The sequence below is a fragment of the Ambystoma mexicanum genome, chromosome 12, assembly GCF_040938575.1.
Source record: "Ambystoma mexicanum isolate Mex_15411 chromosome 12, UKY_AmexF1_1, whole genome shotgun sequence".
In the NCBI taxonomy this organism is placed as follows: domain Eukaryota; kingdom Metazoa; phylum Chordata; class Amphibia; order Caudata; family Ambystomatidae; genus Ambystoma; species Ambystoma mexicanum.
In genome coordinates this window covers 878,570,577-878,597,211 of record NC_090936.1, presented here as the reverse complement: position 1 = coordinate 878,597,211, position 26,635 = coordinate 878,570,577, and the positions used below count along the sequence as shown (strand labels likewise).

Genomic DNA, 26,635 nt, shown 5'->3' with positions numbered 1-26,635 from the left:
GCCATCAACTCTGTCACCTGACTACTTCGGGGACCAATCTTGTATCCAGCAGAGGGTTCTGGGGTCTCATTCACCCATGCATTCCCTACGCCGGCCACAAGTTATTTTTCCCCGTTGTTGTCAACATGGTAAGAGCATCCATCCACATAGACAGTGGGCATTCCCTCACACTTATCTTCTTCAAAGACTTTGTGTGGGGAATTAAGGTATGCCTCAATGTTGTCCTTGATTTTTAGACTCTCGTCATCGAGTTTTCTCTGGCACCATCATGCAAGTCAGCCAGACCTTGCGCAAGGGGACTCTTCTTGTTTTGGCCATATCTGACCTCCACAGGAAAGCCTTGCATTGACAGAATCCCTGAAGTTATTCGGGAATTACTCACATTTCCGACCCGGATTCTGTCACTTTGGAAATATTGCAGAGGCTGGTGTGGAGTCTCCACTATGATGTGTTCCCCTGGATAAACGGGCAGTAATTCTTCAATGCCCACACCGTTGCCAGGAGTGCCTTCTCACAATTGTTGAATTTTTCCTCCACAGAGGATAAAGTTTTACTCACATAGGAGATTACTTTAATGACCTTGTCATGCTTTTGGTATAATACTGCAGTCAAGCATGTATTAGCGAACCCTGTCTCCAAGAAGAACTCCTTGTTTCTGACAGGGTAAGCTAGGCAAGGCGCTTGTGAGAGGCTTCTTTTGAGTTGTCTTACTGCCTCGGCTTGTTCTGGACCCCATTCCCACTTGACCCCCCCTTTCAAAAGATTAATCAGGGGTCTAGTGATCTCTGCGTAGCCCTCAATGAACTTTTTGCTGTAATTAGTCAGTCCAAGGAGGCTCCTTAGTTCCCGCAGGGTTGTGGGGTCTTTCAATTTCTGGAGTGCTTCCACTTTCTTTTCCTGGGGACAGAGACGCTGAGGAGTAATCTCATGCCCCAAGAAATTGACACGTGTTCTACACCACTGTGCATTTTGAAAGGAAAGTTTTGCTCCGGTGGCCATCGACTGTGTCAGAACATAACAGATCTCTGCTATGTGTTCCTCCAGAGTTGAGCTTTTGATGCGGACATCATCTACATAAGCCAGGTTACCCCTCTCACCCAGGTCAGCATGGCCTTGTGTAGGAAAATGTTGAATTAATTGCCGAAGTTGATGTATCCGAAGGGAGTCCGGGTCCATGTGTACTGCTGGCCCCCAAAGGTAAAAGCCAGCTTGTATTGGTCCTCCCTACTGACAGGTACAGTCCAGTATCCATTGGTCAGGTCTATTCCAGTGAATACCTGTGACCCCTGGATCTGGGCCAGCCCTTGGTCAATGTAGAGAAGAGGCCATCGGGAAGTATGGACCCGTTTGTTGAGCTCCCTAAGGTTGGCGCAGAGTCTCCACTGGCCGTTTGGCTTCAATATCCCCAGCACCGGATTATTGAAGGTGCTGTGGACTGGACGGATTATCCCACGGGACTCAAGGTTCTTAATTATTTCAGTAAGGGACTCCATTGATGCGAGAGGAAAGCAATATTGCTTCACAAACACTGGAGTCATGCCAGGGTCCGTGGGAATTGTTGTTGTGTGGATGTCAGTGCGACCACAGTCATATGAGTCCACCGCAAAGAGATCTTGAAAATCCAAGAAAACTTGTTTCAACTTTTTCTTCTGCTCCAGAGTCTCACAGGCATCACCTAGGTTGACTCTCTCTTCAACCATCTGCCGGAATCCTGGAAAGACTTCTGGTTTCGCTATCTCAGCAGCCTCCTCCAGCTGGGTGGAGAAGTCCCTGGTCAAAGTGCTGATTTGGACTGGGGGCTTCAGGTGGGAAAGGCAGCCCTCATGGACCTGGAAAATCACCTCATCCCTCCTGAAGTCACAAGTCACATCTTCCTTACTATAAGGGCAGGAAGTGTACACCAGAAAGTTCCCCCCCATGCCGGGTGAAGATCCTGTCTGGTGTTGTGTTGTCATCACTGTCACTGTCAAAACAGTCCTTGGGGATTGGTCCTAACAGTTCATTTCCTAGATCTATGGAGATCTATGGAGAAATGTCAGTCATCAACCGCCATTCCAATAATGGTGCCTGGGGCTAGAGTGATACTATTTAAGTCACAGTTATCCACCTCTATTGGAATGATGTCCTGTTCTATGTTGACTATTGGTGTTGGGTTTACCCCCAACCCTTGCTGTTGGAGAGAAACATTTAGATGAATATAGGCATCAGGGTTTTTCAATTTCTGTCCTCTTTTAACTTTCACTTCCAGGGAGAATTGTCGGGTCCTTTCTGGGATGGTGACTTCCTCTCCGATCTGAATTTCAACTGCATAAGGCAGCAGTTGAGCTGACATAAATGCTTTCTCAAAGCCCATGGGATTATCTGCTAATCAGGACCAAGCTTTGAAGTTTATTAGGTCCAAACTAATGGCAAAGTGATTGAGAATATCACTGCCTAAGTAAAAGGTGGCAGTGACGTCTCGCACGACCCAACAATTATGGACTATGCTCTTGTTGCCTATGGAGATTTTGAGCATACACCTGTTTGGCAGGAGATGTTTGGAATTGGGTGCTTCCAGATCCATTTCCCATTTGTCTATCAGTCTAAATGTGGGAATGGCTGAATCTTTTGGGAGTTGGCGGAAAATGGCTTCGCTGATGAAGCTCTTATCGTTGTTCACACACACTCGGGCGAGAACAGAGTCCTTCCCTTCATTTAACTGAACAGGGATGAACAACAGCTCTCCAATTTGCTGAATACCAGCCAGGCTCTGAGCTTATTTCTCATCTTTCTGGGCTATAGGAGTGGGAATGTCTGATTGTGGATTGGTAAAGAATTTCAGAGTATTTCCTTCCAGTGTGGAATGCCACCTTAAACTGAAAGGAAGGTTGATTTTCAGGAATAGAGAGGACCCCCCATCACCAGTTTGTTGTCCTACTGCTATTACTGTCACATCTGGAATTTGATTGTTCTGGAAGTGAAATTCTACTTGGTCAGATTTTTGTTCAACCATGTGGCATGTGCCGTTTAAACTAACATGGTTGACACTCTGTTTTAACTTTATTGGTCGGCTAGCCTGGGTCCAGAGGACCTTGTTTACACAATCTATTAGGGGTGACAACCTTCGCAGGAGGTCATTCCCTAGTAAACAAGGGGTGCCCTCTGGAGTCACAACTATGACCGGGTGCTTCACCTTGTGCTGCCCAATTTTAATGTCCAAATCCGCAGTCCCCTCGACGGGAATTTCCTTCCTGTCAAAGTTCTGAAGTTGTCCAGGAAGAGAGGTGAGGGGAATTTGGTATTTCTCCCCCCTTCCTGAATTCAGTTCATTAAAGGCCTTTTTAGATAGAAGGGTAGCTTGGGATCCAGTGTCCACCAGTGCCAGAATTGTACCCTGCCCCTGTACTTGTACCGGGGCATAATATCTTCCCTCCTTCTCTGCAAGGGGGCACAGATAATGTTCATTTTTGGACAACTGGTGGGTTAATTTTCTAGTTTTGGACAGTGAGAGAGAAGAGATTTGGGCAGAATTCTGTGGGGAGTCTTGGAAATCTGAAAGAAAAAGGTGACAACTAGAGATGGGAGATGTTTTGAGTTCCCCTGATTCTGGTTCAACCCCCCCCCCCCTTTTTGGAGGCAGTCACCAGGAAGGGTTTGAACCAGGGGATTTTCATGTTGTTGGTTCTGGGGTTGGATGATGGGCGGCGCTAGCTTTGTCCCCACATCTACTCAGTCTGGATTTGAATCCTTTGGGACCCATTTCTCTTTGGGAGGAGTTCTCCCATCTCTGAAGGAGAAGATCCTTTTCCCAGGATCCTCTGAGGATCCCTCTCCTTCAAATTGGACGATCTGTCCCTCCTCCTCAAAATGGGTCTGTTTGGGTTCTTGGTTTCTCCTACCCCCTCTCTGCTCCGTGGGTGGCAGACTTTCAGGGGCAGGAGATTTTGTTTACGGTTCCTGGGTTTCCAGGGGCTGTTTACAAGTGGGGAAGGAAGCTTCCTCCAAGGCTTTACACCCCCCTTCCCCTTGTGACTCCTCCCTGGGAACTGGTGGGTTGTAGGGGTGCTGCCCCTGTCATTGTTCTGGAGCACCAGGTCCAGAGCTTGAGGCATTCTGTGCCGGCATGCCCATCTGAGGGTTCTGTTGAGCCCCCAGCATGCGACCCAGATCCTGTGCCTTATTTTGGACCTGGCGCTCTAGCTGTGAAACCCGCTCAGGCTGATACAGGGTTCTCATTTCTCCCCTGGGCTGATCCCGGGAAGGGCAGCTATCCCTTCTCTGGTAATACCCCAGGTTGGGAAGATTTGGGTACCCCTCCACCCTTAGCCTCCCCACTCCTGGATTAGGTTGTCTGGGTTCAGGAAAGTGGGGAAAGAAGGATGGATTGTTCTGGGGTTGGAAGTTTTGTAGGTAACTGGGAAAAAAGTTCTGCCCAGGATTTGGGGAATTTCTGCCCTCCTGGGGGAAGTGAGGAGGAAAGTTCCCCGGGTTAGGTGCTGCTTGGTTGGATCCCCCACCTTGGGTTGGAGGAGTCCACATATAACTCAGGATGGGCCTGTTGCCCTTGTAGCAGGGACTAATATAGTCAGGGGAGTGAGGGATCCCATTTGTGGGACTACCTCCTTGGCTCCCTGTCTGTGACTGGCCTGAGGGCCTTCTGGGCTTGGGATTATTCTGCTGTGCAGGCGGGTTTTTAGGCCCCCATCTCCAAATCCAAAATGGGGGCAACCTTTACCTCTGCCACCTTAGCAGCAGCAGGGATGTGGGATGTTGGTTGGTTTGGGTCTTTTTTGAGCATTCTTGTTTTCTATGGGCTTTTGCACCTCATAGATTCTGGTGGCCTGTTCAATGACCCAGTCTAGTGATCTTTTCTCATGAAAATCTCTCACTAGCTGGGTCATGATGTACTTTGGTAGAGCGTGGAAACAAGTATTAAAACATTCTTTGTTGTCCGTGCGCACCCTTCTAGTAGTTTGCGCAAAGGCACGCTTTAACTCCTGCACAAATTCTTGTGGGGCCTGCTCCTCCCCACATTGCAAGTTGTAGGCTGCCTTGTAAGCCTCTTGGGGATTTCTGTGAACAGAAAAATGCTTCAAGATGGCCGCCCTATAGGTGGACCATCTAGAATGATTTTGGTCCTCCAGCCCCGCAAAGAAACTGGAGTATTCTGGCAAGAATGTCCTTTTCACATACTGAATGCAGCTACTACTGTCTTTCAAATGGAAAGTTTCCATCATCTGCTCAAAGAGCTCTAAGTGCTCGCAAACAGAATACTTAGCGTTCTTATGATAAGGCGTGATGACGCTCGTTATTGCCTTGATCTGTTTTAAGGGGTCCTTAAGCAAGACCCTTTTTGCCTTATTGGCCTTCTTGGTTTGGGTAACCCTGGTCCGTTCATCCTCTGACTCAGAGGCACTGCTCCCAGAGGTGCCTGTCTGGTCTTCTAGGTTCTCCTGGATTCTGCGAGCCTGGGAATGGCTGGCAGAATGTGTGGACCTAGTCTCCTGTGTCCTGGGGCGCTCAGAGGAGTCTTCTGATTCCTCCTTGCTCCCAGGATCTGATGGGTACCCCCCACTGTCCTAGCTGGGCAGAGGTTTTCAGGATGCCCTTAGTGGGCCTACTCTCCTGGAGTTCCCCACTAAATTTCACTGTACTTGGGTAACCATACCCAGCTGCCCGCCCATCCATTCCTGGGAGGTGCTGGTCTATGAGCTCTATACTTCTGACCGGATAGTAATCTGCCATCCCCATGGCCCTGGGCTCATGTGCGCCAGTGGACCTGGGTTTGGCAAAGTCCAGGGACTGGGAGAAATGAAGGCCTCTGGTCCTAGGGTTCCTGAGGTTATGATCAGGTGTTTCCCTTTCCCAGCGAACCTCATCTCTATCAGCCCCTGCTCCCTGTTGCCATGCAAGAACCTGAGCTTTCTGTTCCTCAATCAAGGCCTTACTAGTCTCTATCACTCTCTGTTGCATGGCTACCTGCCTGTGGAGCCTATCATTTTTCTCACAGAGAGCCTCATTTTCTCTCTGTGCTTCCTGGTTTGTCTTTGAGTACTGCACCAGTCTTTGCTGCAGGAGGGTTACCTCCTGAGTCCCGTCCCTGCTGGCCTGCTCCTTTCCTGCCAGAGCATCTTCCATCCTCCTGGTGTGCTCTAACAATCTATCATGCTCTTTTTGGAGGTCACCCAGTCCCTGGAGGGCCAGGTGATTTTCTTCCAGTTTCCCTTTTAAGTGACAGACTTCCTGGCCTAAGGTGTCCCTTTCCTGAGTAAGAGCCAGCCTCTGTGCCGCCAGGTCGTCCCTCTGTCTTTGAAGGGCACCAGCTTTCTGGCGCTCTTCATCAAACTCTGCCTGGGTGTCCAGGTCTTTCAGAATTAATTTGTTGCTCTCTGCCTTCTCTTTATCTAATTGGCTTTGCAGGGTGTCTACCTGCTCTGCGCATGCCCTATTGAAGTTTATCTGTTGCTCCAGCTTTTTTTGGCTCTGTAGTAGGGAGTCCAAACTTTCTTGGTACTCCTTCTGCAAGGCCAGAATTCTGGTATCCTGGTCTGCCTTTTCCTGTTGCAGGATCCCCATGTCCTCTTTGATTTTAACTATATACTGCCTGCTTTCATTTTCTGACTCCTGGCTCCTCTGCAGCCTCTGCTCAGAAGAGTACAGATCAGATTGGGCCTTTTCTAACGCCATCAGTTGCCTACTTGCCAGATCTTGGCCTTCAGTATCTTTGTCCTTTCTGACACAGAAGTGTTTTTTTTGTTTTTTTGCAAAACAGATCGTTTCCTTAGAGCGTTCCCTTTTGAGGGGTGCTTTTACAGTGTAACACAGCATGGTAACCCAACAGGATTTATGTATCCTGTCAGTTAGCACACTGTATTAAGCTGCACAAGTGGTATATCTAATCCAGAAATCCCGGACGAGCCCCCAATCTGTAAGTGATTTCAATCCAGCACTCCAACTAAATCAATGCCTAGTATGGGATGCCCAATGGAAACCCTTATTTATATATTTTCATGTCAAAATTTCTTTTAATTCTGGATGATGTACCCTTATATAACGCCCCTCTCTTTGAATCCCCCCGGCCTCACTGAGCCACGAAGTAGGTTTGTTTTGCAAATTAAAAGATTTATTTGAAGAATTGAACAATATATCGATTGCACTTTTATGAATAATATCTGAATATCACACTTATGAATATGAACAAAGATCAGCAATGGGTAATATTACAATATCAACAATCTCTTTAATCAATTAGAAGTAGAAATAGGAAGAATAATGTAGCAGAGAATAACTTTGTATGGTTCATGGAAATGCAATGATAGGAAAGAATGCAACACAGAAATAAGACTTGATGTGACTTCAATCAAAAGACAATATGATCCCTCTTTCCCTCTGTTACTACTCACTCCCCCCTAATATGCAATATAGAGATATAGAATGAGGGCCCACAGGTTTTAGGAATAACTATCAACAATGCAGTTCAATCCCAATTCCCCCAGCAAGCTTAGAGAGAACAGGAATGATTTTAAAAAAGGTCAATTGCTTTTAGATGTGGTTTGAATTGGATGGGAAAAATGCTAAAATTATTTTAATTCGCTAAATGAGATTCAGAACTAGAGAGTTGCTTTGGATTGGTTCAGGTCAACACTAGCAATGATTGTTTAATGGTTAGCAGATGGAAAACGAAATTCAGAAGCTGAAAACAAGAAATAGCTGTTTTTACAGGTCGTGAAATTTAGCCAAATGCAAATTCGCTGCAACTTTTCCGCGTACAGGAAACGCGATTACGGAAAAACTATAAGGAATTGGAATGTCGTTTTGGGTTCGTCTGAAAGCTGAGGATGTTCGCTTCAAAATGACATCATTTCTAGGACGTACGGTTCAAAATTTACAGAGGTTTTAGTGAAGGTCGATTTTTGTCAGAAAAGGGTCAAGATTTCTAATGAAATTGCGCTTTGAATTACAAACAGGTTGGCTTACACTAACAATTCTCACAGGATTAGATGGATGAGAAAGGATTCAGAATGGACAAAAGAGATTCTACAATGCAGTCTGGATATGTTGGAATGGGCTGGATGGGTAGGATGGATTACTTTAAACTAAGAGATGACTATAGACCGTTCTACGCTAAATACTCACAACTCTGGATTAAATGGAATGGACCCGTCAAAGATCTGGTCAAAGGTTTGGCTTGGACTCCGCTCGCCACCGGACAGCATCAGGGCTTCTGAACTCTGCTCTCAGCAAGGCACTCTGCTCTGCGCGGCCTCTTGGACTGGATCTGACGGGTTTTGGGTTATAGCTCTGCTGGACTGATCTGGATCTTGGGTTCTAACAAAGGTTGTTGGCCAGAAGCAGCAAACAGCTCAGCCAGGCTGTTGAATGGATTAGATTAGGCCCCGTGGAAGTTAGGGGTTAAATCAGGTTTGCAAGGTTTTTAAAGGCCTGCTGAAATGGGTTCAGCTTTTTGGATTAGGCCTCTGCTTCAGGGTTCTAGAGTCTGGTTCTAGAGTCCAGATCTGGAGTTTGGTTCTGGAGTCTGGATCTTCCTGCAGGGTGCTTCGCCAGTGGATCAGTTGATGAGTGAAATTGTGTGTCTTGCCTGTCCTCATCAGTCCCTATTGATCCATTTTCCAAAGTGGGTGGGGAGGCTGATTGTCTATGCCCAACCCTCTAAGGATCTGATAGGTCAGAGAATTCCCTGTCCCCTGATTTGAGAAAGGAACAGTGTGTCCTGAGGTGGCATCATGTGTCAGAGTGATGCTGCCATTTAAAATCTAGGGAAGAACCTCCCCTTTGCTTTTACCCAGAAAATGTATTTTTCCCAAAAAACATATTTTCAATATGCACAACTTGTTAATAATACATATACACATCAAAGATTGCCCAAGGTACGTTTCTGTCAAAATCTTATCTTCCTACGAGTTCTGGTTCATAAATGAATTTTTTTTTGTGCTTTTGGTTGGTTACACATTTTCAGATCTGTACGATTTTTTATACATACATGCACATACCCTCTGGCAAATTCCTGTAATTGTTCATGTTCCTAGCATAATCACAATAGCTACAATATAAAACATTTCGTGGTTCAGTCTCTGAATGTCGCACAGATTCCAGATTAGTTTTAAACTGTGAGTGATTTTTTTCATTTTAATAATCTCTAAGTTTCATATTTTTGTAAGTTCGGTACAATATTGTATAAGTCTTTTCCTTAAACATATATTTAGTCCAATTTCAAATCCACATTTTCAGTCTGGCCCACCGCCAAAGCTTGGCTGAGTCAGAGTGTCACATGGCTTGTCTTCCTGCCAGGGCAGTTGTTGTCAGTCACACCCGAATTAGCATTTCCATTCAGTTCAAGGACTCCATTGTCTCTTCCCCAGAACAGCAGAGGAAGTGTCCTCCCCGTCTCATTAGAATCCCAATGTGATATCCTCTTCTTTTGGTGGGAAGGAACAGGGTGGGGTGTTCTCAGGGGAAGAATGCCTCTTTGAAGTTTTAGCTGATTCAGGTTACCTTATAGTCCATTTTAACATTGTCCCTTGTGCAAAATTACAGTTACAAAGTTGAAAATCAATGTGTGGCACCTTATATCGCATTTGATGGAAGTCCCTTCCTTTGCATATTTAGCTTTTGAGACACAGTTTCTGCTGTCAGATTTGGAAATCGCCAGCGTCTGACAGAGGCAAGTAACGGTATTGCACCCATTTTTGACAGATTTCTTTCCAGCAACCATCTTCAAAAGTGGACTTTGTTCAGATAACATATACTTCTGCTGACATTATATTTATGTGGATTGCTGAAGTAGAATGATGTTCAACACCCAACAGGAGGTTGGATCTTTTGGGTGGTTGTGAGCCATGATTTTTGCACATTTGACAAGCAAGAAAAAATGGATTTTCACACAGCTCTGTGTTTCTTTTGCAATCAGCCTTGCTCTGTGGGCAGCCAAGTGATGGGTTTTGGCAGTGGCTCCTGTGTTACCACTGACATAGGCAAAAGTGGATGGTGACCAATTTTTTCAAATTTTTCCTGTGCACTTCTGGATGATTTTTAGCAAGCAAAATGCTCTCCGGCAGCCATTCTGATGTTCCTGATGCAAGCAGCACACAGGAATGTTGCAGGGCCTGGACCAGTGGGTTGAAGCACCCCACAGCAACTGCAGCAGGCACCCAACTGACACGCGGCGAGGGACCCCACCTGCGCCGGGGAACTGGTGCCCAGACGGTGTGTGCTTCCCAGCCCAACACTGTCGCGAACCGCAGGGACATCTGAGCATCCGGGAACTGTCTACCGCACCGTGGGTGGCCATGTCTGTGGGTCCAGCAATACAGACGACAGCTCCCGGACAAATGCGGAGGTAAAGCTGCACAAGTGCGGCCACGATATACAAGCCGAACCCCCAAGGAATCCCTGGAGGACGCGGCGACCCGGAACGCAGTGCCTCCCCCGCAACCAGCCTGCACCCGGAGTGACCGGACGGACCGCAGGAGCTGAAACACAGGGGACCGTGGTCTAAAGACTGCGAAGCCCGCTGCAGACATGGCCGCCCCAGAGGAGGAACAACGGACCAGGAGAGCCGAACCCACGCACCTGAAGGTACAGTGTGTTGCGAGAGAGCCTGATACGCGGGAGGGCGCGCACCACCCGCGGGGCACAGTGCACTCTGCCGAACTGTGTGCATGGTTCCAGTGCGGCCACCCGCTAACATAACAGCCTATACTTGCCTGTAACGACAAAATAGCCCACAGTGGCTCCCCTTGTCCTCCACAGACACTCCGCCGGCACACAGAACATAACAGTGTAAAGATTCCCGATCCTCCATGATCCCCCGGTTGGTGTGCCTGAGGCAAATGCTAACAGCATAAGTAGCGTAAACCACGGTGCAAGGTGGCGAGAGGCCTGGGGATCGGCCGCCACGGACCCGAGGACGGGGAGTCCGAAACTGGAGCCTACCTGTTGTGAAACAGTGAATCCACTGGGCCTACAACAGAGCAAGCCTGAGCAAAACCATAAACCGTGAGCAACATACCTCGCTGAAACCCGCGCTGAGGACATATTGATGCAAGAGAAACACAGCTGGCACAGAAGACTTGGTGACGCAGGTCTGACCACAACCGGATCCCTGTCCCGTGGACTGCTCACTACCACATGCAGTGGAGAGGGAAAATGAGGCGTTGAAGCTGATTACCCATCCTAGGGGGAAACCCGAGATTTATCAAATGCAAACTAACAACAGCACAAACCGCGGGTGCAACATTGCTGGATTAGCACAGCAAGAAATAGTACACGACAGGCAAGCTACGTCCTGGCACTATTGCCCCGAAATACCAAGTGCACACAAACCGGACATATAAGTGCTCCCCCTGGAACTCTTACTTGCCATGGGTAAGGATAAATTGAGGAGACACACGCTAAAAAGCATAATCAACCAGTTTGCGACGCAATCCACGCAAGAGCGAGGTGAACCCGGCCCTAGCACCATTACTGTCGACATGGATAACACACTGTCCTTGAAAGATGTCATGGCCGCAATAGCAGACTCTTGAGCCTCCATGGAACAGAAAATGGACGGAATAAGCATGGACGTTTCGCTCCTTCGTCATGACCTACAGAAACTGACACCTCGCACAGGGGAGGCTGAGCAGTGCATCTCAGATGCAGAGGACGGGATGCTAGGTCTGCGTCAACAACTGGAAGGCGTCAAATCAAAGCTGAAATCGATGGAAGACAGGGTCGATGAGGGAGAGGGACGCTCCAGACGCAACAATGTAAGAATCCTAGGACTACCAGAGAAATCTGAAGGACCAAACATGGAGCTGTTTCTAGAGGAATGGATCGTGGACATGTTCGAACCAGACTCCTTCTCAAAATTCTTTTCAATAGAGAGGGCACACCGGATGCCCACTGGCAAACCCATCCCCAGCAAGCCACCATGCACTGTGATTGCAAAACTCCTCAATTACAGGGACCGAGACGCGCTGCTACAAAGATCACGTCCTAACGGTACACTAACTTATAATGGCTCCAAGATCGCCTTTTTCCCCGACTATACACGAGAAGTACAAAAAGCCAGACAATCGTTTGACCAGCTTAAAAGACAACTCCAGGGATTGAACGTCAAATATGGCTTCTTATTTCCAGCCCAACTCAAAATCTACCATAAGGGCACGACGGTCCACTTCACAGATCCGAAGGATGCATGGAAATGGGCTCGGTCCCACATCGAAGGAGACTGGAAGACCATACATAACAATAGAAGTGGGAATCAATGCCCCCGCCCGGACCGGAGGCCGCCACCACCACAACAACCCGATGCGGACCCACCTGTAGTGGCTGAAGAATGAGTAACGGACCAGTCTGGGTAGAGCAATCTGAATCCCCCTCCTCACTTTATGTTGCGCTGGTCCTAGTTGTGAACGCACCTTGATGCCTATATCCACAACACAGGATGCCATGGGGGAAAAGTAAGGTGGCCTAGGAAAGAGCCGCCCCCCTCCCCTACAGAGTTTGTAATTTGTTAGACTCTATTTTCTGGGGTAAGTTTCTCCAACCAGAATATTTGAGATGAATGACTGAAAAGAGCTCCTGCCTTTGTGAGGGGCGACGTTAGTAAATTAGGTTGTATTTATGATTGGGCGACAGGTACTTTGTGTTGGGGTGGAGTATGGGGTGGAGGGATGATATAGTTTATGTTGTTCTTGCATTGGTTCAAAGTTAAGATGCATTCACAAGATTAATGAATCACACCAATTAACACATGCTGTCATATGTCACCCCCAGATGGAAATACACCCCCTCTGTGACCAACTCCCGCATGGTGGCCCTTTGGAACAAACCTGTGAATCCGACCCTGCAAAATATAAATGGCACCCACATTGACCCATGCACTATCCCCTGAGCGACCCAAATCCCTCAAACTGATCACATGGAACGTGAACGGGCTGGGCTCCAGAATCAAGAGACGTCTTGTAATGCAACTCTTGAACAGACAGAACACACACAGATATTGCCCTACTTAATGAAACACACTTAGCCGGAACTAATTGCACCTTCTTTCGGAGAACCAATTACCGAGTGGCACTAAACGCGGGATATACTATGGGATCCAGAGGGACACTAATACTGATGCACAAACGCCTTCCATTTGAGGCATTAACAGTAGAGCGGGATCCCAGGGGGTGTTATGTGGTGGCCATCGGAACGGTAGGGGAAGAAACACTAGCCATTGCATCAGTTTACTCTCCGCGAGGCTCGGGGAGGAGCTACTAAAAGACCTGGTTATCCTCATGGCTAAACACCAACCTGACATATGGGTCTTCGGGTGTGACCTCAATGATGTCATGTGCAACAGTAAGGATCGCACCCACATTAGGGACCGCAACCCGAACACCTCCACTAATTTAGCCAAATATGCGTTGGCCTTGGGCCTCTGAGATGTGTGGCGACATCTTCACCCTGACACTGAGGCTTACTCGTTTCATTCAGGGGCACACGGCTCTATGTCCAGACTGGACTACTTCCTCCTCCCAAACACCGACATAGACAGGGCGACGGCTGCAGACCTGCTCCCCCGTGGCATTTCAGACCACTCACCCTTGATAATGGTATTGTGCATGCGGGGCGTGGCTCCCCCCAAATCATAGAGACTGAACAGTTATTATCTGGGCTTCCCCGAGTTTGTCGACCGGCTCACGGAAACAACTAACGAATATGTTGAAAATAATAATACCACGGTGGACGACCCTGTTATTATTTGGGACGCATATAATACAGTGCTGAGAGGGGAGATAATCTCCTGGAGGGCAAACAAAAAGAAGGAATGGCTTCGGGAACTAGCGAAGGCGGAGGCCCAAGTGAGTCACTGGGAGGCCAAATACGTTCTTGACCCAGGCCCTGAGACCCTCAGATCCTTTAAGGGCGCTGAAGAAAGGCTTCGGAACATCAAATTAGACAATGCTAAACACGGCCATCGAGAGTCCAGAGCCAGGATCTATGAACAAGGGGCCAAAGCTGGGAGAATTCTGGCCTGGCTTGAGAGGAGAAACGAGGGCCAACGACACGTCAGAGAAATTGTAACCCCGCAAGACGAAAGATGCCACTCAGACCACGAAATAGCAAAAGATTTTGCTGACTTCTATGCCACTCTGTACGGCACCCCGATATCTCCACTGAACCCCTCCCTCTTGAATGACATTACTCTGCCCCAGCTGTCGGAACAACAAAAAGCATATCTAGACTCAGCTCTTACCGAAGCAGAAATTTCTGAGGCTATAGCCCAATTACAGTCCGGGAAAACACCAGGCCCAAACGGATTCCCGGTAGAGACCTGGAAGAAGCTGGGCGGGGAGAAGCTGGCACTGTACCTTCACAGAATGTTTCTTGGGGCTAGAGACCAAGGTGCCCTCCCTCCGGATTTGCGCAAAGCCACGATTGTTGTCATTCCCAAGCCGGGGAAAATACCGGAGCAATGTGCCTCCTATAGGCCCATTTCATTGCTTAATACTGAAACTAAAGTCCTCACCAAACTCCTAGCGAACCGCCTACAATTGGTCATTGCCTCCTTGGTCCATCCGGACCAATATGGATGTATGCCACATAAATCAACACGTATGAATATACAACGCCTCCACCTACTATTAGAAAGAGCCCCAGTTATAGACAAACCACTTGCATTACTAGCCATAGATTTTGAGAAGGCGCTTGACTCGGTTCACTGGCACAGCCTTTGGGAAACAATGCGGAGAATGGGCTTTGGGGACACTTTCCTGGAATGGGTACAACTCCTATATACCTATCCACATGCTGAGGGGAAGGTAAATGGATGGCTCTCTGAGCCCTTCTCCCTTGGTAAAGGCACACGACAGGGAGGCACCCCTGTCCCCCTCCTCTTTGCTCTTGCAATATAGGTACACGCCTTATGGCTCCGCCAGAGCGAGGATTGGACAGGATTCAGATGGCCGGAGGGAAACGAGGACAGGGCATCCTTGTACGCTGATGACCTCTTAATCTATCTGGGTGACCCAATACGAACCTGCCCTATAGTGACACAGATGCTTGTCCGCTTTGGTGAATTTAGTGGGCTGAAAATCAACTGGAGCAAATCTATTATTTTCCCGGTGAAGGGATGCAGACAAGCCATTCCCCAGAATTGCCCATACAAAGTGGAACCCAGCGGATTTCGATATCTGGGGATTTGGGTATCGGGGGATCTGACACGCTATACAATTCACAACCTTCAACCAATCATGGACCGTTTTAGAGACGACGTCCACCACTGGAAACTTCTCCCCCTGACACTCATGGGCAGAGCCACCCTTTTCAAGATGATTACCCTGCCCAGATTTCTCTATATATTGCTAAACACCCCACTTGATATTCAGGATCCTGAATTCGAACGCATCGACAATCTCCGGAGAGAACTCATATGGGGGGGCGGTCAACCCCGTATTGCACTGACCACGCTTCAGAGATCGATCTGGGAGGGAGGAATTAGCATGCCCCACCTTCGAGCGTGTTACTGGGCTTCCCAGCTAGCAGTGGTCAACGACCTACTACATGGGGACCGGGAGTTACCGCACATAAGGGCGGAAATAGCAGCCCTGCACGACACGGAGCCATTACACCTGCTCTTTCAACCCCTTCGTAGGCCCCCTCCCCAAACAATGGCAGTACATGTGACTATGGTCTGGAAATGAGCACATGCCTTCGTGGGTTGGAAAGATAAGATTACTACCGCACAACCCTTATGGCACAATGGCAACCTGTCGGAGCTTGGGAAACTTAAACCATGGTCCAAATGGGGGAAGGCTGGTATCACTAAAATCGGGGATGTCCTGGAGGGCGGGGAACTCGCCTCATTCGAAACACTGTGACTAAAATTCCAGCTCCTAACAACTGAACAATATCAATTTACACAGCTGCTTCATGCCCTACGAACACATATAAAGACAGACTTGACCATTCCCGAGAACACACCCATAGAGCGCAACATATTCCCGGCAGGTTTATAGTCATAATGTCGACAACAAAAATGTCGACAGTCAAAAAGTCGAAAAAAAAATGTCGAAAAAAAAAATGTCGACTTTTTTTTTCAATGCATTTTTTTTTCGAAATGGGGGGGTTCCCCCTCAGCCCCCCTTTTTTTTGATTTTTTTTTTATTTTTCCCTTTTTTTTTACTCCCGAACCCCTAAAATAAATATATAATTAAAAAAAACGAAAGTCGACATTTTTTTTTTCGACATTATTTTGTCGACATTTTTTTTTCGACATTATGACTCCCCACCTTCCCGGCATACATCCCTGTCAAATGCACCTCCATATTATATAACGCCATGTCCTCCTTCGCTACTCCGAAACTTCCTCACCTTAAATCTAAATGGGAGGAAGATGTGGGTATCATAGATCCGGAGGACTGGATCCAGATCCTAATGCACCCTAGGGAAATCGCCATTTCCTCCAGGCTTCGCCTGGTACAACTGAAAGTCCTGCATAGAATATATTACCATAGAACTATGATACATAAATTGAGGCGTGCCCCAAACTCGTATTGCCTCCGATGTGGGAGAGAAACCGGAACATTTATACATATCCTGTGGGAATGCCCCCGAATCCAGACCTTCTGGGGTGAATGCTGCAGAGAACTGTCTGGAGTATCAGGTCGTGACATAGCACTAGACCCTAAAATACTTCTACTGGGTAAACCCGACGAAAACATAGCGAACAAATGGGAGGGCCTGCTCCTGGCAACGGCCGCATGACTGTTGAAGCGAAATATCGCACATAAATGGGGTGCCCCGGAATCTCCAACACTGGATCAGTGGGCAGATGATATGGACGCATGTGCAATGTTGGAACACAGAGTCTACAAAGCAAGGAGCTTCCCCACTAAAGCTTAAAAAATATGGGGGAAATGGGAGGAACGTGACTCCCCGTAGTCTGTGATACCTCAAAGAACACGCTTTATGAATACATGGAAATGGCTATACAGGGGAAACATTGGATTCAAATCATACTTTATTATTGATTCACTCTTTGAATGCATATGTTTATTGAATCTGTTTCTTTGTTTTTGATTGCTTGGTGATTGTTGTTAAAATCAATAAAATATATTATTAAAAAAAATATGAGTTGCAGCAATGCATGTGTGCGTGCCCCAGTGCAAATGCAGATGCAAAATTGCACTGGAAAGATGCAAACTTTATGTAATATGTGTTCATGACTGCCGCTCCTTCCATTTTGAATGATACAGCTGTACCTAGAAATCTTACAGTCCAAGAGCCCACACGAGCGATAATGGAGGGTGCTGGGCAATCTGTTACTTTATGAATAGCAACATTAGGCTTCCCTGGTGTGATTCTCCATTTAGTTAAAGGATCCCTCGAAGCTAGCCTAGACAGTCACTGATCACGAAGGTGATAGACCTGCGTCCCTCCCTGCTACCTACTGATCGAGACTAAAAAATACTGCATCCCTCAATGCGTGACAAGAATTGTTAATTCTTCTGTATTTTATTATTGTTTATTTTGAAGGATGAATTGGTTCAGACATTTGATTTGCATGCTGAAATACGACTAGCACGGCGTCAACTCGTATTGCAGAAAAAATGGGGGAGTTTTTAAGCCAAATTATACAGAATATTTAAGAGCCCACACATTAGCATCAGACGGATCTCTTTTTTGTTTTACAGAACCGACCTTCCCGTTGTCTCTCTGCGACTGAGAGCCCGGTTTTACAGATCTGTATGTTATTGTTTATTGAAAGAAAATGAAATGACGTTAGGTGAATGTTTTTACATACATTTTCTTTCTGTTTTCTTTGTAGATTTTTTGCAAGATGACCTAACGAACACTGTGGCTTGTGCCAAGAGGGTTGTGTCAGATCCCCAAGGCATGAGGGCATGGTATGTATAAAGCTGAATGCACTGCGCTCATATTTTTTGGGCAAAAATGCAGATATGTTGAATGCTAAAACAACACAAACTTATATTTTGTGTATGGTACAGAGCTTCTGAGGTCATGTTTTCCTTTCCTGAGTTAAACTGCTTTTTGTAGTTTGTGGTCTCTGTTTAGATCCTTGAATATGTGCCAGCAGCAAATGTTATGTTATTACGAGTTATACCGTGTACCGCTGCCAAATGCCTGGCCCGAGGGCGGATCAGGAAAACAAATGGACAGGTTTGGTTAGTGGTGGAGGAAAGGGAAAATCCACGATTGCTTGTGTTGATGTGTACAAACCGGAAGTAACCTAAGCTCTGTGTGTGAATGAGTTTTTATGTGTATTGAATAACTGTATTTTATTTTTTATTTATTGAGCATTTGTATGGCGCCTATACAGCTGAAGAGTTTCCAGGCGCCACAAGACAAAAGATGGGGGGGCGGGTGGTACAGAGGTGAAAAAAACAATAATGTTCCTACTAGGCCTTGTGACATTCGGATTGTGCACGGGCAGTAGTTAGAAGTGCAGGGGGAGGGGACTGATCAGGGAGAGTGAAGGAATAAGGAGAGGGGGTGAGGGCAAAGTGCAGGAGGGAGGGGACCCAGGGGCCAGGGCTAGTGCTAAGGGGGTGCAGAGGGTCAAGTGCCAGGGGAAAGAAGAAACAGGGGGGTCAATGGTGAAGGGAAGGGGGGGTGGACCGGCCTCAGGGAAAGTCAGAGAAAGGTAGCCCATAGGCAAGTGCTGGTAGAGAGTGCAAGGGAGGACTGGTTGTGGGAGGGCCTGGTCCCGGTAAGGCTCATAAGTGACACAGGCATTCAGCCACAGTGTTAGGTGGAGACTTACAGGGGAGGGGGGACAGGGAAGGAGGAGGAGAAAAGGAAGGTCTTGAGGAGCTTTTGGAACTTAAGGAAATCCGGGTCAAGTTGGAGATGGGCTTGGAGAAGCGTCTGAGCTGCGGAGAGTTGGAACTAGAGGACTGAAGTACTCTAGCAGGAAGGTATTTAGGGAGAGAGAGTTGGATGTAGCAGGATGCCAGGCCCCAGAAATCTTTGTGGATGATGCAGAGGGTCTTGAATTTGAACCTTGTAACACCGAAGCCAGTTGAGAGATTTTAGGGCTGGGGAGATGCGGTCTCTGGGCTTGTGGCCAAGGATAACTCTTGCAGCCCATTCTGGATTAGTTGAAGAGTGTTAGGCAGAAACCTGTGCAGTTCCCTTAGGGACCACTGTAAAAAGTTGAAGTCTACAGGTGTTAGCAGTAAACCCAATTGGTAGCAGTCTGCACCACCCAGATTTACCTGGTAGCTGTGGCTGTGCAGTCAGACTTCTCTCAAGAAGAGTTAGGCAGTATATAGAGTATACACAAAAGGGCTAAAAATATAGTAGTACAAGCAAACACTGACCAGAGCTTTGGTATAAAAGTATATCATTATTTATTTAAAAACACACTTGTAAAAATACACTGGCACTAATATGTCAAGCAAGTTCAAACACAGTCACTAGAAATATATACACCTCCCTAATTAATTATTTGACAAGTCTAGGTTAATACACCACTTATTTAGCAAAACAGAGGTGAGCGTGTAACCATAGATGGCACTCCAATAATTATTTAAAAAGGGAGCGAAAAGGCAGAAATAGGAAAAACACACAATACCAACACTTTTAAAGAACCACAGCAAGTCAAGAAAGGCAGGGTCTACTGTAGAGCAAAAGGTTCATAGGCCAGGCCCACTCTTGGAGAGAGCAAGGCGGAATGTGCCCAAGATCACACAGTGGAAATGCACTAAAAGTCTTTGCAGGAAAGTCAAAAAGAGGTTGGATCAAGTTAGAAAGTTAATGTGAACAGGTCTGAGGTCACCCCAGGATAGAGAGTCAAGGATTTACGGAACACCTTGGACAGTCTGTTGCAAGGGAGACCAGGCGGGACACAGTACCTGAAATGGTGAGAAAGCTCCAGCGGGGGCAGTTGTTCCTGGCAGCAGGTGCAAGTTGGTGCTTCGTCCAGGGGAAGAGAAGATCTCGACGTGGAGGAAAGCTGGAGATCGTTGCACTGCCAGGGAAGAAACCAGCCGCGGAGTTTCCCGGTTAAAAGGTACTACCCTTTTATTCGCGGTAGTGGTGAAGCTTGGCTATCCGGCTACCGGGGTGCTTGGCACGGGAGATTCCACCACGAGACGATCCAGGAAGGCGAAAAAGTCGAAAGGGAAGAAGACTCTCCTGGAAGAAGATCTTCTCTGTCGTTGGGAAAGTGGTGAGTTTCGTACAGCAGGGCTCCACCAGTGGTGTCGTCGTTGTAGATGGCTCAGCTTCTCCCCTCTTCGGATTCTTTAGGTCCTGTGGCGACTTCTGAAGTTCCAGTCCCCAAAGCCCTGCTTTTATGCAGAAAACCCCCATTCATCAGCCTAGCTGTCAATCAAACATGCTAAGTGGTGAGCCGGGCGGCTCACCACTGGGCCAATCACACAAGAGTGTGACTTGAGTTGCCAAGGCAACTCAGTACAGGGTGCCTATTCCCCCCTCCCACACATCCTGTAGACCCAGACAGAGTGGCACCACTTTTGGAGGCTTCTGTGCAGAAGCCCGCCAAAAGTGGAACAAAGGGCTCGACTTGGGTTGGAGTTACAGAGGCGAACACAAACGCCATTTTAAAACCGAGTCCTGGCAAAAAGACCCAACCGGGGAATAAATATTAAATAAATAACCCGGCGGTATATTTAACATTGCACCAAAAAAGTGGTGCGTTTAAAATGAATGGGAAAATCCCATAGGAAATATTCTGGTGGAATATTTCGCGTGGTAACCACTGCCACCAGCCAGAAACTCGACAAGGGGGGACTGGACAGTGCCTCCTTGAAAAACACACCCAGGGGCAATCGAATTACCCCTACCAGTACTTCCACAATATGATGGTTTGTACTGGTTCTGTTCACAATTTAAGACTATTAAAGTCAATGGTGACTTTACATGCCCTGGGAGACAGTAGTCAGTCCCAGGGTATGGAGTCTATGTTGGGGGGTCACTATGACACCCCTGTGTTACTGCACTGAGGGTGCTGTATAACACATACACCAAAAACACATGAAGCCCTATGGAGTAAAAGACCCCATAGCCCATAAAACACATTACAAAGTCAAAGGACATTCTCAAATCATGCCTAAAAGTGGGAGAAAACGAGTCTCACTCTTAGCAGGAGAAAAAATGAAACCCCAAAAATCCAGCAAAGCTGTTGGGGGACTCACTAGGTTTGGGAAATTAGCCTTTACAGATAATTCTCCCTAACAAAGAGCAAGGAATTTGTGTTCAGAAAAGAAACCTCGCGTGCTAATGGTGCTAGGATGCATCGGTTCGGTCTGTGGTAGTAACTTGGTTGAAGGGTTGTAGAGTTATTTTGTTTACACCTAGTTGGAAGGGTATTGTAAAGCCGTTTGTAAATAGCTTGCTTGATTTGTGTTTACTATATTTGAGCACATAACTTGATTAGTTAGTATGTATAGTTAGCAAAGTTACAAAGTGAAGTAACCTAGCTGAGCAGCAATCTCAAATGCAATTGTACATGCATTTATTAATCTAGCTGCAAATGAATGTATGTAACTAAGGACATTGATCAGTCTAGCAGTCAAATTAATCCAGACTCAAATGAATCAATCCAGCTGCAACAAGCTTTGCATGCAATGAATCTAACTGCAAAATGAACTATTTTAGTTACACAATGGCGTCAATCTGGCTGCAAATATAGTCTCGGGAGGATAGCCCAGGGGCAACGTGCTCGCTTTGGAAGCAAGACGACACAGAGCACCACAGGTTTGATTCCCCAGGTCCACGCTTAGAAACCTCTGGGCATTAAGCACGTTTTAATAACCTATCATATCTCATCAGATTTTAACCCAGCTACAACCAGCAATCTAGCTGCAGAATTAATATGCCTGCAGCAGTTAGCATGGATACGTACACAATTAATCCAGCTGCAACACGAAATTACTCAAGCTACACAGTGAAATTAGTCTAGCTTCAAAATGAATTAATCCACTTGTAACATTCCATCTTGCTGCAAAGGAATCCTCTAGCTGCACAAAGGCCCTCATTACGATGCAGGGGCGGTAAGTTACCGCCTGGGTCGTACCCTTACCACCATGGTGTAAACTATGTTTACACCATGGTGGATGGCGGATTTACCGCCCCATTCCAAGGTGAGTGGGGCGGTAAATCCCCATTTCCCATTTACCCTTCCCCATTCCCATTTTTGCCCCATAGGGCATAATGGGAGTGGGGAAGGCGCTAATTCTCCAGCATGGGGTCTGGCATGGATTCACATGCTCATGAATATTCCCCGTCAGGCTGGGAATCCTCGGTAAAGAAAAAACCAGTATCAGTTTCGTTTCTGATCTGTCTTTCGTAGTAGTAACCAATCACTGGTCTCTGCGTCATACTGACCACAGCCAATGACTGCCCTCTACCTAAGCACCGCCTCTGGCAGCCATCTTCAGATTTTTACCGCACGTTCATGTGTTGGGATCATCGTGCTATTGCTCTCGAGCGTTAGTGCTATTTTTTCACGTTTTTTCTCAAAAACTTTGTTTTTTCGGTCAAAAGAGCCTCAAGCTCCACCGACTCTCCATCCGATCAACGGGGACCTGTGTCGGATTCGTCTGCGCCCCTCAAGGGTGAAGATTTCGTCGAGCTACGCTTTTGGAGGACTCCAGAAGTTTCTCAGGCCTGGACATGGCCCAGGAGAAGGGAAGCTCGACGCCCGGAAAGCTGTTCAGGATCTGCCCTGGATGCCAGCTGCAGAACGTCTTTAAGGAGGACGAACACTCCTTTTGTCTCTACTGCTTACATGAGGACAAGACGCACGTGGAGAAGGACTGTGCGTTTTGCAGCAATATGTCGGAGCGGACCATGAAGGACCGCCATCAACGTCTCGCCAACTGGCTGGGAGGGAAGAGCCCGTCAGGCGAGAAGAAGAGGAAGAAATCCGAGCGGTCTTCTAAGACCTTTGAGGACGCCCCGGCGACGGGGGTCCAACACAAGGCCAAGCACCGCGAGTCCGCTGGCACCGGGAGCGCCGAACGGTCGGGCTCTACGGGCGCCAGGCAGGGCGCACCCTCCCCGGCACCTTCAGCCACGAGCCAACGCTCTGGGTCGGGTAAGAGGAAGGGCGAGCACCCGGCGAAGCTCCTGGAGAGGCCCCGGTCGAGCTCGAAGGCCCCATCGGAGGGGGAGCGAGGCAGTGTCCCCCCCTCAAGGATAAGGCGGTGAGCGCACCTAAGGTGGTGAAGGCCTTAATCCATCCGGCCAAGCCCTCTATCGATACTGTCGCGGCGGCCCTGGCTCAGCCTGTAGAGGCTACACCAGTGGTGGCGACCTCGGGGCTCAGAGTCTCCCTGCCACCTCAGAGGGAGTCCTCTTTTGTGCCCATCGATAGGACCCCCGTGAAATCCCCGGCGGGGAAGAAAAAGGGGGGGCAGGGCGTCGTCGTAGATTCGGCCTCAACCTCGGAGGAGGAGCTGATTGAGGTCTTAAGCCATGGCCTTGGCGTGGAAGAAGACCGGCCCGCAGGTGACGACGACATCGTCGAGGGTGCCGACGGGGCCCCTGATCGCCCGTCGGATTCCCCTCTGCCAGCGCCGCAAGACAACTCGGCGGCCATTTTGTTGGCTATACAGTCCTTATGTTCAGAGATAAGGACGAGACTACCGTTGCCGACGGAGGAACCTCTCCCGTCGGGGGATCCGGGACCTTCTGGTGCTCCCCCGCCCAAGAAAAGAAGGATTCACCCTCCACCTCCTTTTCAGCCGTCGGGGGGATGATACGGGGACTGACACGGCAGCGACGGGTACGGACGACGAGGATCTACCGTCGTCACCTCCCACCAGGGCTTCTCCGCCCGACGAGATTGGATCGTTCCACTCCATGATCGCCAGGGCATCCGAGCTTTTCCAACTCTGCCCTGAGGAGAAGAAAAAGGAAGGATTCCTTTATCAACGGCGCAAGGCCAAGAGGAAGACGGTCCTCGCGGTGCCTCTACTGGACGACTTTTGGGATGAGGGCCTCGCCCTCCTCAAGAACCCTTCCACGACGCCAGCTAGAAGGGACCCGTACGAGAAGAAGTACCGGGTCCCGGACGCGGCCCCCCTGTGCCTCCGGGCGCAGCCTACCCCGGACTCCGTCGTCTCCGCGGCGGCCAGGAAGAAAGCGGGGGGGGGGTGCGGCCTCCACATCGACTTCCCCACCAGACGGCGAGGGAAAGAAATTGGATGCTATGGGACGCAGGGTCATCTCGTCTGCAGCGACGACGATTAAAGCGGCCAACGCCTTGGCTATCATGGCCCGCTACGACAGGGAGCTATGGTACAAACTGGCTTCCCTGCTGGACTTCCTACCGGACGACAAGAGGGCGGATGCCCTGGAGATCCTACAGGAAGGTGAGGTGGCGTCGGACCACGCCATCACTATTGCGACGGACATCGCCGACACTGGGTTTCGCCAGTTGGGCAACGGCGTGTGCCTTAGGCGGCGTGGATGGCTCAAGGCTACGGACTTCCGTCAAGACGTACAGACCAGAGTCCTGGACATGCCGTTTGATGGGAACAACCTGTTTGGGAAAACAGTGGACGATTCCCTTCAGGCCATTAAAGCGGACACTGAGACGGCCCGGGCCCTTGGGGTTCTGCAGCAACGACGGACGCCCTTTCGGAGCAGCGGAGGCAAGGGCGCCTCCAAAGGTTCCGGCGGCGGTTTCTCCACCTACCATCAAGAGGCCCGCTCGTCGTCTCAGGAGGCCTACAGAGGACGAGGCAAGTCTGGCGGACCCCGCCGTCATCGCCAAGGAGGTCAAGGCGGCAAAGCCTCGTCGAAACAGGATTGAACCGGCCGTGGGGTCGGGCCCCCACCGAAGCACCCCAGTGGGAGGCCGGCTGGCGAGCTTCGTCAGCGTGTGGGAGTCCATCTCCACCGACCGTTGGGTGCTGGACGCCTTAGCCCGGGGCCACGCGCTCGAGTTTCAAAGAAGGTGCCCGCGCGTCCCCCCCGTGGCCAGGAAAGAGCTTCACGTCCCTCAGCTTCTCCTGGAGGTAAAGGCGATGCTCAGGAAGGGCGCCATCGAACTCGTCCCAAAGAGGCTTCGGGGCTCCGGAGTTTACTCGAGATACTTCCTCGTGAAGAAGAAGACGGGAGGATGGCGCCCCATCCTAGACCTGCGACGTCTGAACAAGTTCATCAAGGCGCAGAAGTTCCGGATGGTCACCCTCCAGCACGTCCTGGGGCAGCTGGAGGAAGGAGACTTCCTGTCGTCGTTGGATTTGGAGGATGCCTACTTCCATATTCCCATCCTAAAGGGGCACCGAAAATTCCTCAGGTTTGTGGTCCAAGGGCGTCACTACCAGTTCAAAGCCCTCCCCTTCGGACTACGGTCGGCACCCAGGGTATTCACCAAGTGCCTTGCACCGGTGGCGGCGCAGCTGCGCCGCGAGGGGATCCACGTCTACCCCTACCTGGACGACTGGCTCATCCGAGCCAAGACGAGGGAGCTCGCCGTGGAGCACACGGCAAGGACCGTCCAACTTCTCACGGACCTGGGATTCTCCGTGAACTACGCCAAGTCCCACCTGGTACCCGCGCAAAACGCACTGTTTCTGGGAGCGAAGCTCGACACAGTGTCCCTTCTGGCCTCCCCGTCGGAGGAAAGGACCAGGTCCATCCTGGGCAAGGTACAGCGGATGTTGGTTTCCGACGCGGCCAAGGTGAGGTCCATCAAGTCCCTCCTCGGAATGATGTCTTCTTGCATCTACCTCATTCCCATGTGCAGGCTCCGGATGCGCCCGTTGCAGGAGTTCCTGGACGCGCGCTGGATCCAAACAACGGGCGGCTTCGAGGAGAGGATCACACTCGACGAGAGTTTCCGCCGAGCGGTCCGGTGGTGGGGCAACCGCGCGCATCTGACGGCGGGCATGGACTTCCAGACCCCAGACCACCAAGAGACAGTGACCACGGATGCCTCCCTGGAAGGGTGGGGAGCGCACACCGAAAATCTGCATGCGAGAGGCCTTTGGCTCCCGACGGAGAAGTCCCTCCATATCAACGTATGGAGCTCCGTGCAGTGTTCTGGGCCCTCAGGTCCTTCCTTCCGTCCCTCAAGGGCAAGGTGGTGAGGATCTTCACCGACAACACCACCACCATGTTTTACATCAGGAAACAGGGCGGAACCAGGTCCCCAGCGCTGTCCAAGGAGGCGCAGGACCTGTGGCATTGGGCCGTCGCCCAAAGGATGTTTCTGGTGCCGTTTCATCTGGCAGGGATAAAAAACACCATCGCTGACTCACTCAGCAGGGAGCTGCGCTCATGCCACGAGTGGGAACTACGGCAGGATCTAGTGGATCGCCTCTTCCGACAGTGGGGCACACCCCAGATCGACCTGTTCGCGACGGCGACGAACTCCAAGTGCCGGAGGTTCGCCAGCAGGTTTCCCCAGGCGAGGAGCATGGGCGATGCTTTCTCGTTCCCCTGGGAGGGCCTGTTCCTCTACGCCTTCCCTCCTTTGCCACTGCTAATCCGGCTCGTCAACCAGCTCAAGAGGTCACGGTGCAGGATGATCCTCGTCGCACCTGCGTGGCCGAGGCAGATATGGTTCCCGGACCTTCTGGACTTGTCAGCGTCCCCGCCAATCAAGCTGCCGGTGGACGCGGATCTACTCTCCAGGGAAGGAGGCGCCATCCTCCACCAC

At 49.3% G+C, this 26,635-nt stretch overlaps 1 protein-coding gene across 1 annotated transcript in view; it reads left to right on the top strand.

The window, feature by feature from the left end:
- The window catches only part of LYZ (lysozyme), a 190,613-nt gene that overhangs the window by 143,286 nt on the left and 20,692 nt on the right, over window positions 1-26,635 (top strand). Inside the window, exon 3 of the mRNA XM_069629364.1 lies at window positions 17,801-17,879. Within this exon, the coding sequence (XP_069485465.1) occupies window positions 17,801-17,879 (79 nt within the window). The remainder of the gene's footprint in view (window positions 1-17,800; window positions 17,880-26,635) is intronic.